Below are 17,064 nucleotides of genomic sequence, written 5' to 3'. Positions count from 1 at the left end.
CGCTCCAGAGCCCTTCGCCTCAGTGGCTGAAGTGACAACATTGCTGAAGGATCAACAACGTTTCCAGCACAAATCCAAAAACGTAGCTCCATAATAGCTAGGATGAAGAAAATTAACTCTATCCGGACCAAAGGCAGCACATATATTTAAAATAATCAGGTAGACAGTGGATTATATCTCTATTTCACTGTTAAGGACAAACTTTTGGAAGCATTTTGGCATTTCCACAGTTTGATTTGTTAAGAACCACAGGGAAAACACAGTCCTTGTAAGGAAGGGGTCCCCCTACTTGAGAGAGGAGCTAAGAAATAAATAAAGCTTTGTCTTTTCAAGAGCCATCATGTTAGCTCTGCATGACTCTTCAAAATCTAAGCTACTTAATCTGCAAGACTGATGATCATTAATGGCAGACTATGGTACCTGTGTTTCCTGGAGCAGCCAATGTGTCACTCCCTATGCTTACCCACTTGTGGGAAGCCAAACAGCTTTGGGTGCCTTGACACTGTGTCACTGTTACTGTATGATCTTTTCTGTTTGCATGCTGTCCTACACTAGATTTTTTTTTACAGTTCACAACCAAAAAACTTCTTCTGCATAAACTGAAAAAACAGTTTTACAAGGCTCAATAGGAATAGCAGCCTATTCTGGAAAATGAAAAACCTCTCATTTTTATGCAGAAGCTAGTAAAATATAAGCCTGCCATGTGGGAAACAGCACAGAGTCAGAGCTAAATATCTCTCTTCTAAAAACTAACTGCTTCATAAAGTACCTTCTAAAGGTTGTTTGAGATTTCTGTTTGCATTTGTTAGGAAAGTGCTGCTCTCCTCTCACAACTTCAAGCCCAAGCCCAACCCCAAGCCTGAATGTTACCAGCAAAGCCGATCCTGGTTTGACATTGCCAAAATGTCCCTGGGAGAAGTATGGCCTCCGTCAGTGTGGGACCAGAAACTTGGCTTAAAGGGCAGGATCCCAGTAAGACAAAGCTGCCCAAAAGGCAGCGCTGTAGGAAACGCTGGGGGCCAGTGAAGGACCACTGTTCATGGCTTCCAGGAGGGCAAAAACTGAAGCTGTCCCCAGGGAGCAGAAAAAGTAGCGACTGCCAGTGAGAGAAGCTGCTTAGCAAAGGTTAAACCTGTTGGGAGAAGGTACCTTTGACGACTTAAAACTAATACTGTTCCCCCGCAGGAATATTATCACAGGATTCGCTATTGGAATCTGTCAGATACAGCAGATTATTGTGATCCACAAAATTAGCAGTAAAGCCATTATTATTAAAATTACTAGTAATGCTAAGTCCTAATATGATTTACACAATTCATGGTAGTTCAGAGTAACTACAGTTTTAATCAACTCACCTTTTTTAATTCATATTAGGATAGGTCCTTTTTGAAGGTCTTTTTTAAACATAGATCTCATGTGCATCATTTTTGTGTAAATACCAATGATAACTAGTTGATAAGTGACTGTTGTAAATTAAAGCGATACTGGAAGTAAAGTATCAAAAAATTATTTCTCTTTTACTTTCATGTAAAGTTTTGGAATTTACAACATACTGAAGTTTCAGAGATTACACGTGTGTGATGTAAACATTTCTTATATATATTTACTTTTTTCTATTTTTCTGTGTGTTTCTTGAAGGTGGGGAATAACTGACTCTGAGGAGGTGTCTGTCAGAGACAAAGCAGAGAATGTGTATTTTGCTACTGCCCCTTCCCTTAAGACATGGTAATCCCAAACCAAAGAAAAAATGGAAAGGAAGAGTACCAGGACCTACAACAATCTCTCCACACACGTACTCTTGGCTTTACCTGGCTTTTCAATGCCCTTGCTACCCATGCGAGGCTTCATTCGCATAGTGGCTCAAACACAGGACAAATAATCCCAACTCCTTTGCGGTGGTGGCCCTACAGCAGAAGTTTTTTTTCTGGCAGAAATGCAGGTGGTGCTTTTCTGTCACCAGCCCCTGGGCAAGGTGGTCACCACCTTGTACCTGCTCTCCATGTGATAACTGTGTATCCATACGCTAGCACTGAATCCCACACGCTTAGCTAAGCGTCGTCCTTGGGCAGTTTATCCAGCGCATGACTGAACTTTGCTGTGGACACAGAGACAGCCAAGGTGACTTTTTGCAAAAGCAGTTCAAGTTGGGCAGAGTTTTTAAATCTATATGCAATGCAGTTTGCACACCGTCCTGCTCCTCTCATGGCCCACCTGGATCCGGAAGCAACATAAGCTTTTACCTGACAGCAAACCTGACAATCAACCTGTTGTGCCTCCAGCACAAGGGCAAAGTGCCCAGGGAAGGTTTAGCCTCACTTCCTCGTTGGAGCTTAAACATTAGCAGTAGCTCTAGCCTGAATACTTAACCGGAGCATACAACATCTGTGCCTGTGGCCTGTATTTAGTGTTACAACACCTGCATTTACAGTGTTTAGGAAAAACAGAACAAGAATAATCCACGAGACTTATTTTCTGAGGAATTTATCCCATACTATTTTATTCAAAAAACACTGACTGCTATCACCGAGATAGTGACAAAAAGATTCTTAACATATCTCAGCAATTGCTTCCTTGATGGGTGATATACCTGGAAGGTTACAACACATTTGAAGCATCTTTCATAAGCATAGCTTGTTTTTTAATTTCAAGTTATATCAAGTGAGAAATGTCTTGTCAGTCTCTTAACCCATTAACTTCTCAATTTCTGGAAGTGCACTGTCTTTCAGCTACTTCACATATGCAAAGTGCTGGATAAAGCAGACAGGAACTTGGTTTTCTTACTCACCCACTGCAAGGTGTTGTGTAACACATTCCTGAAGGCGAATAGGCTGAAAATTCCTCATCCTGGTGACAAACAATACACTGGGATTTTTTTTTAATGGAGAATGAATAGTACAAATACAAGACAGTTGAACAGAATAATGGACCTTGCTAGTACAGTGAAATAAGTACCCACTAGTTCATAAAAATGTAATTTCACAGCTATGCGCCAAGATTTTCTCAATTCACCTTCCACATACCAAGAAAACAGACATGATTTAGGAACTTCATCATCATTATAAAAAAAAATTGGGTTATATATAGCTGCTATTAAAACTAAACTAATAATTTTAAAATGCACTCAGTCACACAAGAATAGCACCCTTGTAAAGATACAGTCAAAGAATATGTTAGGCTAGAAGGTACTTTTAGACCTCAAACTACTGGAATCACCAATCCTTTCACAGACTGTGGTATGTCAAGACTTTCCACAATAAGCGCTGTAAAAGCATCACAACCAGTTTTTAACTTTCCTCACAGCTGAGTCTTGCAAGAGCTTTTGGAACACTCTTCTGATTGATTGTCACCTTATCAACCTTCCTTCCTAGCTCTCTCTACATTTTCCTTCCAGCTGCATGGCCTTGCCATGGGAGCACAGGCTGAACCAACAGCACAGAGTGACAGGAGTCAACAGGACATTTAAAAATTACTCACTCACTTAATAAAATTGTTTTCTCTAGAACACTTTCTGCTTGAGGGACATTTCCACTTCACGGGCAGACAAGGAAGGGACTGAGCAAGACAATTCCAGCTGGCAACCAGCTAGAGAGTACTAAAGGAAAATCCCAAAAGTTCAAGCACACAAGGTGTCTCACTTCCCCTCTTATCACATTGTATCGACTGTATTGTGCAAAATCACTAGCTAGCTTCAGAATCTCTGTTGCTCTGAATATTTTCCTCTATACAGGAAAGAAAATGCATATAAATGCCTGATAAGCATCCTAAGCCAACAATCATCTGCATAAATATATACAAAACCATCTTGTAGATCAGAACTACTACAATAGCTCCTGATCTTAAAACACATTTTTATGCTGACACCAGCTTTCAAATACATCTCAAGCCCTGCAGTGATTTGTTTTCAGGAAGGTTTTAAGGACTAAACATCACTGGCGCATGTGTCATAAGGGTTCTGGTCCTTGTTCCAGCTGTTTGTCAAGACTTTTGGGGTCCCCTGCCCAGCTTGCCAACATCTAACATGGCGCTACAAGGGCGGAGTAAGTCTCAAGCTCTTACAGTCTTCCTGGCTAGGCATGGCTATCACAGCCCCCCAGCCATACCATGTGCCTCCCTAGAACATCACACAGGCTTTCAGGCCAAACTCTTCCCCTGCACTAGAATCCAAGTATCAGCATTAAAGAAACTGGTAGGTCAGCAGAGACAGGGACTAACTTTACTATCTTTTAAGATTAAATTAATATATAGAATCACATAAATATCAGAAATATATGAAAGAAAAAGTTTCTAGGTGCAACAGTTCTTAGATCCTTTCTCTCACTGAGTCTCTCCTGCACTACTGCACTATTTTCATAAATAAATGTGAAGGCAGAGGTCGCTGAGTGCAGAATGTCTTTCTTGTGGAACGATTGTACACATCCACACTGGCACGGAGGTGCTGAGCTCCATGGGCAATGCACAGCTTCCCAAGACATTCTGATACTCCTGGGTAAGGCTACTGAGGATGTTTTTTCATGTAAATCAAGAGATAGGCTGTTTCTCCCCTGTGGAAGCAAAGAAAAAACAAAACAAGATGTATGTTTGAAGATCTAGGTTGCAAGTAACCTCCCAGCTTTTTGAGGTTTAGGTCAACTGAACTGGCCCTCTCCAGTGTTCCTGAGGCAGCATATAAAGCTGATTCCCTGGCAGTGCTATAGCTTACAGGAGGGATTATCTCCCTCCACGGCTCATTTTCCTTATGATGCATCAAAACAAAAAACATGGAGGAATCCTGACTGACGTATCTAGCTAGGGTGCAAGTGGCAATCATAAGTAAGAAGACCACTCCTGCATCCCCGTTTGTGACTACACAGTAATCCTGCAGGCTGCCGGTATAGTCATACACAGTCACATCAGAGTGACCAGAACACAAGGATGCCTCTTCTGCTCTCCGGCACCCCCAGTACATTCCAGGCAATATGCAGTTCAAACCATTTGCCTTCCCCCTCTTTGCTACCCTCATTCCAAACCCCACAGCAGCATTAGGGAAAAACAGAGATGTGTTTGCTTACCAGTGGAGGTTGGAATGTCCATAGGTGCATTTAACATCATCCCATGATACCTAGAGAAGAAAAACACAAGGGGAGGCTGGTAAAAACTCTTAAGAGATGGACACATTGTGATACCAGCACAGCAATTCTCAATAGAGCAGTGTAAGTGGTACTTCCAGGAATTAAACACCTCTTAATAAATATGTTTATTGCTTTTGCTCTTTGAGGCAAAACAGTTCCTTTGCCTCTTCTGAGCACATACATTAAACAGATCTAGAGTACCTAAAGTAGAGTATACAGCAAATGGCTGCCTCTGCAAATTGCAAACCAGAACCTGAGGCCTTGTTTGGTACAGATGCTAGAGCCGCTTTGCGCTCAGCTCAGAGTATGCTGTAGCAGAGGCATAAGATGCACAAAGCTCTGCAGCTTCAGCTTTCTTTCCTAGTTCTCTTTAATTAGCAGTCAGTCAGACTGAATGAGATCTGGAGGACTGTCCAGGAAGCTACAAAAGAAATGTGGATTTGTCTCCTCACCTGGCAAACCTCAGAATCGTTGAAGCAGTACCATTTACATTCTGTGAGACTTCGAATATAGGCACAGTAGTGTCCACAACTAGTTGATCCTGAATGAGCAACAACAGCAAAAAGTTCATACTGCCAGGCAGCCTGTGAAGAGCCACAGAGTAACATTCAGTGCAGCAATTCTCATTTACCACCGGTTGAAGAGAAGCAGTAGCCAGGACAGCAAGAATGTGTGTTTTGTAAGGAAAAAGGAGAAAGATTTGGTCAGCCTTGAGTATCCTGCCTTCCCTCAGATTTTCTCCCTGGAGATCACAGGAATGCGAAAAAAGCAGTAGGACAGCAAAGGGGCAGCAAACGGATTACACTGCAGCCAACACTGCGCCAATGGCGTTTTGCTGTTGCCACACTTCCCCTTGTGATTTCTCAGTAAGGGGAACAGATCCACAGTGTGGCAGCTCACCCTCAGCTGCTTGGCAAAGCTGTCGTCCCCCATCTAACCTCAACTCTGGGGCAAACACCACTGCATGGGAAACTGCCAGGAATGGAGTTGCCCTGTCTTGGGCTAGTGACCTCTGCAAAGCAGTAGGTCTGCTGCTCAATGAGGCCATCTTGCCCTGGAGGCTGAATCACAGGACAGAAGTTGCCTCTAAGACACTGTTTACAATGTCTGGATTTGGTCATCCAAGTGAACTGTGTTTTCATCTTTTCTCTAGTATATTTAGAAATGGACAAAAAAAGTTATGCTAAACACCCTCAGAAAAAAAGAGATTGGTTGTCAGGTTTTTTAAGCCTGTTTTTTTTCCTTATGGCAGAAAGCTCCAGTTATGGTGCCCTTGGTGATTTAATCTGAGCACAGTAAATTGAGTAATGCCTGAACCAGTTAAAACCATGTGATGTGAGACACCACCAGGCACAGGTAAAGCCCAAGACATTCATTTTTAAGACAGGTGCTTTGAACTGAAGCAAGTACTGATGTGATCTCTTAAGTTTTTATGAGACTTGAGATTAGGGGAGAGGAAAATCTGTCCTGTTTAAACAGGGCATTAGAGTATCTCACCTTTTCATCGTCATGTGCTTGGCACTGATTTTCTGTCAAGATTGCATTGAAATCAAGGTCTTGTGGGAATGGCAGATAGTGACTAAGCTTGTGAATGTAGGCTGATTTTTCAAAGCGGAAGCGCTTGAGGTGTATGGTCAGAGTCTGTGGCAGATGGACTAGCTTCATGCTCTGTAAAACAATAAATAATGCAATTGAAAACTAAGGAACAAACCCTGGGAAGGTGGGCTGGAAACAGCCATTACCACCCAGTGAATGTAGCATGGAGAACAGTCAGTGCTACAATGAACAATTGCCAATTCCACCAGATAGCAGACACCAAACCTTTGTAGCTCATCTGCACGAGACACATACACTTAACGGAGCTGTGATAACCAAGTTCTTCAACTTCAGCATGATCAGCACCCAGCCTTGGGCATCTCAAGGGCTGCTTCATTTCTCATCTGCTTTCTTAACCCTAGGTTGGTAGCACTAGGTAGGTGAGGAGAGGCAAGCCAACTTCCTTGTGACACGTGGCCACTAGAGCTCTGTGGAGGATGCCAAGCTGACAGCTCATTCCTTCCAGCTCTGCCTTTGTTGATATTACTGCTGCCGCCATGGCTGCCACCAAGACATATGGATGCACTGTGGCCTCAGAGGTGGCTCAATGGTGAAAAGGTTGTGGAAAGTCCCCTCCAAGCCTGAGGCTGAGGCAGTGTCCCTCACACACCTCTCTCTTCAATGCACTTGCCTCTTCATGAAACAGCTAATTCATCGTCCGGCAGAGACCAATACTGTAAAAAATGGGGAGCCCAGTGGAGAGCAGGGAAGAAAGGAAATCACACTACAGCATCCTACTTTTATGTGTATGCACAGCTCCAGTAACATATTTTTGTTTACCCCTGGAGCTATGCAGCAGTGTAAAGCCCCACAGTGGAAACACAACGTAAACCAACAGAAGCTTTTCTGCTGGTACAGAAATGCTACATCCCTCGGTAACTTACACTAAAACTCATGAAAGCATTCTTTTGTTGCGAGAGCTACATCTACAGTAGGGAACATCCTACCAGGAAAGATGCATGCGGTTTATACCTAGCTGACATTGCTGTACTGACAAACCTTTGAGTTGTTGATCTCTTAAACTGATATGGTTGGGTCCTTTCTCCTACCTTCCCAGTCCCAAAAGCAGTTCTGAGTGCAAAAGTCAGATGGGGAAATAATTCTCTGGTTACCTGCAGAAAAGGTGTTTTCCTTCCACACTGTTCACAGAAACACATGTTGTGATCGGTCAGCTCTTCTGGGTCGAAAAAGCATTGCAGACAGTCCTCCTAAGATGACAAAGGAGATTTCTTTCAAATGCATTCCTTCAGGCTGGATTTCTATTTCTACTTTGTTTCACAGGGTACAAGCAAACAGCAAAGCTACAGAAGGCGTATTTTATTCAAAGGACAAAAGAGTACTTAGCAGCCTAAAAAAAAGGTACCCCATTTTTCCTAGCTGCTGCTGTCATTACATTAGTTGAAAAAAATAGAGTACCACATTTTCCACAAAATAGATATTGATGCCTAAGTGTCTTTTATACCTACTTCAAAGCCTTAGAGGTTTTGAAAGAGGTTCCTTTAGGCTGAAACAGTATAAAGTGATCAGAGAATAAATAAGGTCTAATGGTCCACTGTCACCTGAAAAATCCACTGTCTATTTGTGGCAGCACCTACATAGCCACCATCACTGCTTTATCTGGATATGGAACAGCAGTACTGATTTAATGATAAAAGAACACTGCACTGGGCAAATGTAGTGCTTCTGGCCAAGGATTACAAGTTACCTAGGGCACCTCACTGTGGTATCTAAGGTCTCACAGATACACATCACTGTGTAGTATGAGTCTTTGAGTCTTACAGAGTATTTAGTCAACACCCTTTTTAGAAAGGCAATTCAAGGTCTTCATTTTCCGTTCCCCAAATCAAACCATTTTTTGGAGAAATTTAGAACCCCTCAAAACAAAGAAGAAACGTGAATGAGAAAAGATCACCTCAAAGTCCCAGAGATTCTAGGCGAGTCCCTGGAGACACCAGCGCTGAAAGGAGAAGGCTCCCACAGTGTACAGAGAGGAATCTTCATCCTAAGGAAACAGTGCTGCCACTGAACTTACCAGAGTCTTCAGCATGCGAGAATGGGAATCCAACAGTGGGAGTGGAAGGGTTAACATGGTGCTGTTCCTCATCGTTTCAGAAGAACATCTCTGACAGGCCAAGTGCTCCTGTACACAGATAGTGTACAAATCACTCAGCTCTTCAACCTGGAGAAGTAAAAAGAGGGCAAAACAAGGTTTATGAAGAACATAGCTGAGGTATTTCCCTCTGTGGGTGGGAAAGCCCATGTGGATGTGTTACTTCATGCAATGTTACTGCTTTAAGGCTTGAACCCAGATCTGATATTGACAGATGTGGACAGGGGCACTTCCCACCATTTAAAGGGGAACAACTCCTTCCCCTCATCCCCTAGCAGAGAGGAAAGACACAGCCTATAACAAGATCAGACAGTTAAATGTCTGCTTCAATGCAGAATGTTACTGTTTTGTTTGGAACTGCAACAGGGGACTGTCTTCTGTATGACTAAAACTATGACAGTGGGTTGAGGAAGAGTCACTTTTCTCTTACCTTACACAGCTCCCCTTACACAGCTCCCCTGGGAGGAGCTGTCAGATACACAACATACTAACAGTAACTAATTATAATGAAATGCTCATGACTGACTTCAAAGAACAGAGGAGTTGTGTCAAGACATACCAATAAATGCTTAGTGAAATTTGGGAAAAAAAGAAATGCAAGATAACTAAATTCACTGTTGCAAAAAGATCAAACTTTTTGTTATTAACCAGCTCTCCCTTTAGAACGGAGACTCTGGTATGCCCTAAAAGTAGGATGAACTGTGACTCAAAATGCTGAAGCCTATGAAATCAAGATTCCCTCTCCCATTTAAAAGATACAAGGAAAGATCCAGATAGGGGACAATTTTAGAACTGCATTTAGGACAATCATCAGTGAATGGGATTCTTCTTCAAGAAGCAGAGGAAACCACACATGACAAGGGCCAAAGGACCTGGTGTTCCCTTCGCTGACCATACTTACCAGCTCTGGCTTTTTCATCTGCCTCTTTATCAAGTTCCAGAGAGTCAGAAAGAGCTGGGCAGCATCATGCTGCACAAACACTGGACAAACAGAAAATACAACCTCAATCAGTATTATGAACAGCACCAAGCACACATTTCCCACAGATGGCAAAGAGAGATTTATTGTCCCCCATTAGATCCAGTCTCTTGTTCCTGTGCCACTCCCTGCCAGGGACAGAGCTTAGACTGGAGACGAGCTGCAATGTCTCCATGTGACCTGAGCAGGCAATGGGAAAAGATGGGAGGGCTTGAGTGCGCCCATTGTACAACCCAGTGCAAAAGTCATGTCCTTGTCACTCCTGTCAGGGCCAGGAGTATACCCAATACCAGCCAGACAACAGGGCTCAGATGTCTCATGGAGGGTTGCATTTATTTGAGTCCTTCTTAGAAACAATATAGGGAAGATTCTGTTCTCTTTTCCACCTTCGTTACTCCACAGACTTGTCTCCCCCATCCCCTTGCTAAGGCTATAACACTCCTGAGTGCTGAGATAAATATGATAGGGAGGCATATCCATATGTCTCATCCACAGAATGGTATAAACCCCTTGATCCCTACCCTGGGAAAAAAGCACACAGTTTCAGCACAGGAAGTCAAGGATGATGTAGTAACATTATGCTTCGGCTTTCCACTCTGACTAAACCGGCATATTAAGAAACTTAAGATGGTTGGATACAGCTCAATGCACAGCTTGCTTAGAATGGCTCAGCAGAGAATTGCTTCAAGATTGAATTTAGGCAGGAAAAAAAAAAATCCACACCCTTGAATGCAAACAACTGATGTTCTCAGCCCACGATGAACTCAAGATTTAGGAACTGGGCAAAAAACTAGACATAGTTCAGCAAAATCTTGGTATTTCTGGACTACCTCTATGATTGATCATAGGTGAAACAAAATTTGTGGAATAATCCAACACCCTGATGTGGAAGTGCTTTCAACTTCCCTACAAGTCTGCAGGTACTGACTTCAGCTAGGTTCTAGTAAGATTACAGACATCCATGACTAAATGAAGCTCAGGAAATACAGCTTTCCTCATGTTTAATAGCACATTTGCAATCCAAGTAAAGCACCACTTGCTGGGATATAGGACTTCTATGAACCACACCTGAATTTTAAAGCAGAACAAGAAGGTAGGAAACTGTCAAGCTTTACAAACTCTCTTTGGGCATCTCTCTGTAACTGGAAAAGAAAAGGTAGAATGAAGAGCCATTCAGTCTCAGGGGGAAAAATAATCCAAACAGAAATCACAGAATCGACTAGGTTGGAACAGACCTCTAGGATCATCGAGTCCAACCTTAGCCCTAACACGCCCATGTCAACTAGAACATGGCACTAAGTGCCACATCCAGTCTTTTCTTAAACACCTCCAGGGATGGTGACTCCGCCACCTCCCTGAGCAGCCCATTCCAATGCTTAATTCCAATTCTTTCTGTGAAGAAATGCCTCCTAATTTCTAGCCTGAACTTCCCCTGGTGCAGTTTCAGACTATGCCCTCTTGTCCTGTCACTGGTTGCCTGGGAGAAGAGACCAACCCCCACCTCACTACAACCTCCTTTCAGGTAGTTGTAGAGAGCGATCAGGTCTTCCCTCAGCCTCCTCTTCTCCAGACTAAACACCCCCAGCTCCCTCAGCTGCTCCCCATCAGACTTGTGCTCCAGGCCCTTCACCACCTTCGTTGCCCTTCTCTGGACTCGCTCCAGCACCTCAACATCTTTCTTGTAGCTCAGAACTGAACACAGCACTCGAGGTGCAGCCTCACCAGTGCCGAGTACAGGGGGACAACCACTTCCCTAGTCCTGCTGGTCACACTATTGCTGATACAAGCCAGGATGTCATCGGCCTTCTTGGCTACCTGGGCACACTGCTGGCTCATGTTCAGCCGGCTGTCAACCAGCACCCCCAGGTCTATTCACGTTATCTCATGTTCCTCTTTAATACAGGTCTGGGCTGGCTACCATCTGTCCCTTTCAGTGCTGTCTGGTTTTGGCTTTGATACGATAAAGATCAGGGCATTTGGATATTCTGTGGTTATTTGTGTACATAAACAGACACTCAGCATCCCATCGTCAGCAGTCACCCGTGCATTTAGTACTCTCTCTCCTTTGGGACCCTGCCCAGGTGGAAGGTCAAGCCAGCAAATCCTTCTCTCTGCCCTTATAACAAGGAACAGGAAGGATATGGTTTCTGTCCTTGGGGATCTAGGTGAACTCAGTATGTTTTCCACATGATTTCTTCCTTCTAATAAGCAATAGCAGCTGTTTCACTATTATCATGCCAGTATACCAAGATAAATCAAGCTACAAGCTGTCCTCCCTCTGCCCTGCACAACCCTTTCCATCCGGCCAGTATCAGTCACTGATTTTTCTAGCAGTCTGATAGTCTTCCCACCCTTTGGACATCAGCAAGGATATCCAGCAGGGGCTTTCCCCCCCTGCTTCACAAGACACAGCATCTCACTCACAACTGAGAGGCAGCTATAAAGAGCACTATATCATTGTGTACCTAACTCTTCACATTTCTGAATCTCTGAGATGTCAGAGTTTGCACTGCTTGTTAGTGCTTAGTAATTAACATCCCTGGTCTCCAGAGGTGGGCATGAGGCAGTGCTTCTTACATTTCACTCTGTATACTGAAAGACAGCATGCAAGGGCTGTGGGAGAAACAGCTTTCTGCTTGCCACACTGCATCTCCTCCAGCAACAGGAGCATTTGGTATGGGACATTCCTCCTCTTCTGCACATCACATGGTGGCACTGTGATCCTATAAAGAGAAGGAGCAACACGAATGGTAATCAAGCGGTACAATGGAGAAATCTCAGACATCACACCTGAAGGAGCATAGGTGGATAACACAGGTAGCAACTCAAGAGGAATGAGAAAGGGCATGTTTTCAGCAAAAGAAGGAAAAAGGGAAAGCAGATGCCTGCACTAGCTCATCTCACAGTTCTAAAGGAAAAGGCCACAATTTTAAGTTGGCCATTTTCTGAATAAGGGGCAAACCGAGCAGGAGCTGAAGTGCTTTCTGGGCTCTAGAAACAACATTAGTTCCAGCCAGCACAACATTTGTTCCAGCCAGCTTCAGAGCTGTTCTTGCTTCCCACCTGTTCATGCCTTCATTCTCAATATACCCTTAAAACTTCATGGGCATGTATATCATAATGCTTGTATTTCAACTATATGCCAACTGGAAAGCTCTTTACCCTCCCCAAATTTATTCCAATCCACAGGTTTTTCTAGGTCTTTCTTCAAATAACAATGGTAACCTACTGTCTAGATTATTTAGCTTTGCCCATTTATGACACTTCTCATCTCTGTGTGCGGGTAATTTGTCTTCTTCCCCCTCTGCACACTGGCGAGTGTGTAAGAAATTTGGAGAAAGGAGGACTGAATAGGAATGATCCACTTAGATGATTAAAGCTGCAGTGAACTGAGTAAACTGAAAACAAAACAAACCAGTTATTAGTGCTGTTGGTAGGGAGGGAGAAGCCCAAATCCTCCTCACAAAAAAGCAGAGAACACAGTCAAGCAAAACAAAATAAGACTAGGTATCGCCTATCTGCAACAACACTTCTTATCAGGTACTAGCCAGGACAATCAGGCTATGGATCACAATACGTTTAAGTTTACATGCTTAAAGTTACAAAATTAATACTGGATATGGTTATGTACAACACATCCTTTAGGTAAAACGGCCTATGAGTATATCTGGAATAAAATCATACCCTGTTATGGAAAAAAGAGATACAAGTCATAAAGACTCAGTTCAAGACGGCAGCTTACCAGTGTGCAAACAGCACATGAATCAGAGATGACTGACAAGTCAGAACACCACAACTTCTACCTTTGCAGGCCCTAGTCTGTACATGACAGACACCACAAGGCAGAGACTTTGTTGAGTGAGCTAAAAGCACCTTGATAATCCAAGACTTCAAATGTACATCCCATACAAAAAAAGGAGCGGAGACAACAGAGCAACAAAGGAAGTATCTCAGGTAGTTCAAACAGGTGGTACCTTCGAAGTATGCCTGTGAAGTGTATGTTCATGAAGAACATCTGGAGCAGAGAGTTCAGGCAGCAGCTCTGTCCAACATTGTACAGTCCAACAGCTCCTGTAGGCACACAAAAAGAGGAAGTGAGGCCTGGACATAGGTATGAGAAAAGAAAGTGAAAGTTATTTGAAAGTGGCAAATTCCTCTTGCACTTATTCAACCATTCAGTACACAGGCCCAGCATCTTGGTCAGACCTGAGAAAGCGTTCAATCTATTCTCATGGTGCTCAAGCAGATAACATTTATTTTTGTTTGGCAACTGACAGAAAAAATCCAAGTAAGCCTGGATTATCATACTCAGATGTCTCCTAGTTCCTCTGTTTTCCAGTCCTCTCATAACACACCTAAACATAAAATAAAGAAACAGAAGTCAAAGGCTGCCTGTATGAGGATTTTTATTCAGCCTTTTACACAGCCAGGCCTAATAACAAAATGAAGAGCTACATGTAGGACCACACGCTGTCTACCACACAGGCTTCAAGTTTCCCCTTCAGCCTGCCTCTGATATTCTTTGTCTCAGTTTCAAAGAAAGGAACTAGCCTGAGAGAATTGGAAAAAGCAAGTCACAGCTGTTCACACTGCATAAAAAGATGGCGCATTCTGTGTCCCAAAGCAGTATAAGTAACTGTAGTTAGAAATTAGAAGTTTTTCTTCTGAAGTCATCATGAAAGGGAGAGAGGACATGGAACAGAAACTGAGAACAACTCTGAAATGCATACCATCAGTGGTAAGAGTGGGCTATAGCTGGGATAGAACAGTATGTACACCTGAAATACTCATGACAGCTTTTGAGAGGCCAAACTAGTGATGCAGCAGAATAACTAGGGCCTAATTCATGGTTTAGCAAATCCAGAAGCAGTACGCGCTGTGTTTGGAAAGAGACAGGGTCAGCTTCTAGAACTTTTTGGCTGCAATGGCCAATTTGAGGACTTAAAATGGTAAAAAGCTCTAAGATCCTCATGTAATCCCTTCCCAAAAAACCCAAAATGGTTACTTGGCAGGGCAAAATGAGAATCATCTATATATTCCTCAGTGAAGAGGTAAAGAATAGGAAAAAATGAAGCCTAAAGACAGAGAATGGAACAGCAGGCATTAGAAACAGAAAATATGAGAGTGAAGAATAGACAAAACATTATTACCATTTTTTAAGTCTGCCACACCAAAGACTGATGTTAGCTTCTGGTCTTTGACCTTCGGCTTTTTGGCTTCCTCTTTATTGTTTTGTACTTCTGCTTCTGCCTTCATGGTCTCGTGTAGTGCCAGCTCTAGTTTTTTGCTTCTTTCTTGACGTCCACTTCTTTGTCCCACCAACTATATTGTACAAAGACAGGAGGACTGCAGAAAGACACAGAAAGACACAGAATTTGCCTTTGTATTTGATATTTTCATCATGAAAAAGCTGGAATGTCAATAAAATTGGTAAGATTACCATGATGGCATTTGCTATATTTGAATTAACATGGGTATTGTAGGTGCGCAGGCTATTGGCAAGGTAACAGATGTGGAGCTTGATGCCAATTACACATCCTATGTTCCTTTTGTGGCTCAATAAATGAGTGTACCTAAAAAAAAAAAGTAAATGTTCGACAGAAACAGCCCCACCTAGCCAGGAAACTCCAGATATCCTCGTTCAAGGAGATTTGGTAAATAATATGATTAAAATTGTCCAAGTGGCAGATGTTGCAAAACTCCTCTGTTTAGTAAAAGTAATGTTTTATCACCCAAAGTATCCTAAGTATTGAAAAGGGCAAATTTCACCTTCTCTAGCCTTTCGAGTTGATTAGTATTTGTTTGTTTTCCGTACTGGGCTCTCTGAATTGTTTTTAAGTGCCTTAGTCACAGCTCTACTGTGGCACTTTGGACTGTAATTTTTAAAGGCATTTAAGCACCTAAATATCCATTTATTTTTATGCTCCTTCAGGTGATCACAAGCAAAGTAACTGTTTAAGCAAGAGAACAATTATAATGCCTTGATTTTCAAGGGAGTATTGAACAGACCATTACTCTGACAGTCTCTTGTGACTCAGCTACTGGCTCTTTAAATAAAAGTTTAAAAAATTAAAAAAAAAAATCAGCAAACTAAAGTAAAAATACACAAGCAAAACAATGTCACAAATGTTCAAATGCAATTCCACAAAAATGCAACTTTTTAAAAGCTCAACTCCAACAGGGAGACAGAATCAGAAAAAAAAGGATATGCTTAGGAAAGCATTCGGGGGCACGACACACACACACAAAATGCTCAGAAATTATTATTTTACAAATATTAAACAGCAAGTAAAATGAACCTGAGGCTACGTGCTGAAAGAATGAAGAAATACTACCAAGAAAGGGAAATAAGCAAAAAATCCTGGTTCTGCCTTTCACAAACAGAAAATCTTTGCTTTAAAAGCATATTATTTTACAGGTTAACTGTGCCTAATAATGTTAAATATCAAAGTTTCTGAAGATTCAGGCACGGAAACTAGAAATGGATTTTTTTTTCTCCCCAATTATCACCTTTAAACTTAAGTATACTTTTTCCCAACTGTACTTTCGATTCTTTACTTCTGGAGATTACTTTTGAACTCTAACTTTCATACACTCAGAATCACTAAATATTGCTAAATTTGCTGAGGAGTTTTATTTGGGGAAAAAAAAATAAAATCAGACATTCAAAGATAGATTCAAGAATATTGCTTTTTATATCCAAACCGAGTGACTGGAACAGCTACACAGGGCAAGAGAAATTGGATTCGATTTCTTCCTCGGCAAAACAGAGCCTGAACTCGTACTGCCTCTTACTCTGGAAATGATTTAACGAGGCATTCAGGTTTCTGAACGCCCAGACGGAGCAGGAGCCCGTCTTTGCTTCTACCGAGAAAGCCACTGGGTTTAGCTTGTGTAGTATCAGCCAGAAGGTAAGTAACGCTCACAACCAGTGAGGATGCTGAAGGAGTCGGAAAGGAGGGGGATAGGCAGAGCAGAGGCAGCTAAACAACAGCTACGGACGAACTGGGGATAAGGCAAACTTGCAAGGAACAGCTTTTGGTTCTATCCAGAGTTAGGGTTAAGGGTGGTATGAAAGAGCAAACTCAGGGCTAAAAGGCTTTGGGTGACTTGAGAAATAAGTAGAAGGATATTAAGGGCAGGAAGGTGCAGGAGGATACAGAGATGGGAGGATCTGGGTTTCTGGTTCAAAGAAACTCTCCCGCAGGCACCCAGGTGTTACTAGCGGGAACCCCAGTGCAGGAGCAGGGACACAAACACAGCTTCCCAAC

General features: G+C 42.6%; 1 protein-coding gene across 1 annotated transcript; it reads right to left on the bottom strand.

Annotated features, from left to right (window-relative positions):
- Positions 1-4,450: 4,450 nt before the first annotated feature.
- Positions 4,451-15,115, bottom strand: USP18 (ubiquitin specific peptidase 18; the record flags this gene model as incomplete). The annotated part of the gene is made up of 10 exons (XM_009708787.1): positions 4,451-4,541; positions 5,049-5,098; positions 5,561-5,692; positions 6,606-6,776; positions 7,817-7,912; positions 8,737-8,883; positions 9,716-9,795; positions 12,371-12,516; positions 13,768-13,864; positions 14,944-15,115. Coding segments are annotated over 10 exons (1,140 nt in total), but the record flags the coding sequence as incomplete, so codon positions are not given.
- Between the last annotated feature and the right edge of the window lie 1,949 nt (positions 15,116-17,064).

This window comes from Cariama cristata, unplaced genomic scaffold (genome assembly GCF_000690535.1).
Source record: "Cariama cristata isolate BGI_N322 unplaced genomic scaffold, ASM69053v1 scaffold45900, whole genome shotgun sequence".
NCBI lineage: Eukaryota > Metazoa > Chordata > Aves > Cariamiformes > Cariamidae > Cariama > Cariama cristata.
The sequence above is the reverse complement of the archived record's forward strand: the minus strand, read 5'-3'. Positions and strand labels throughout refer to the sequence as shown.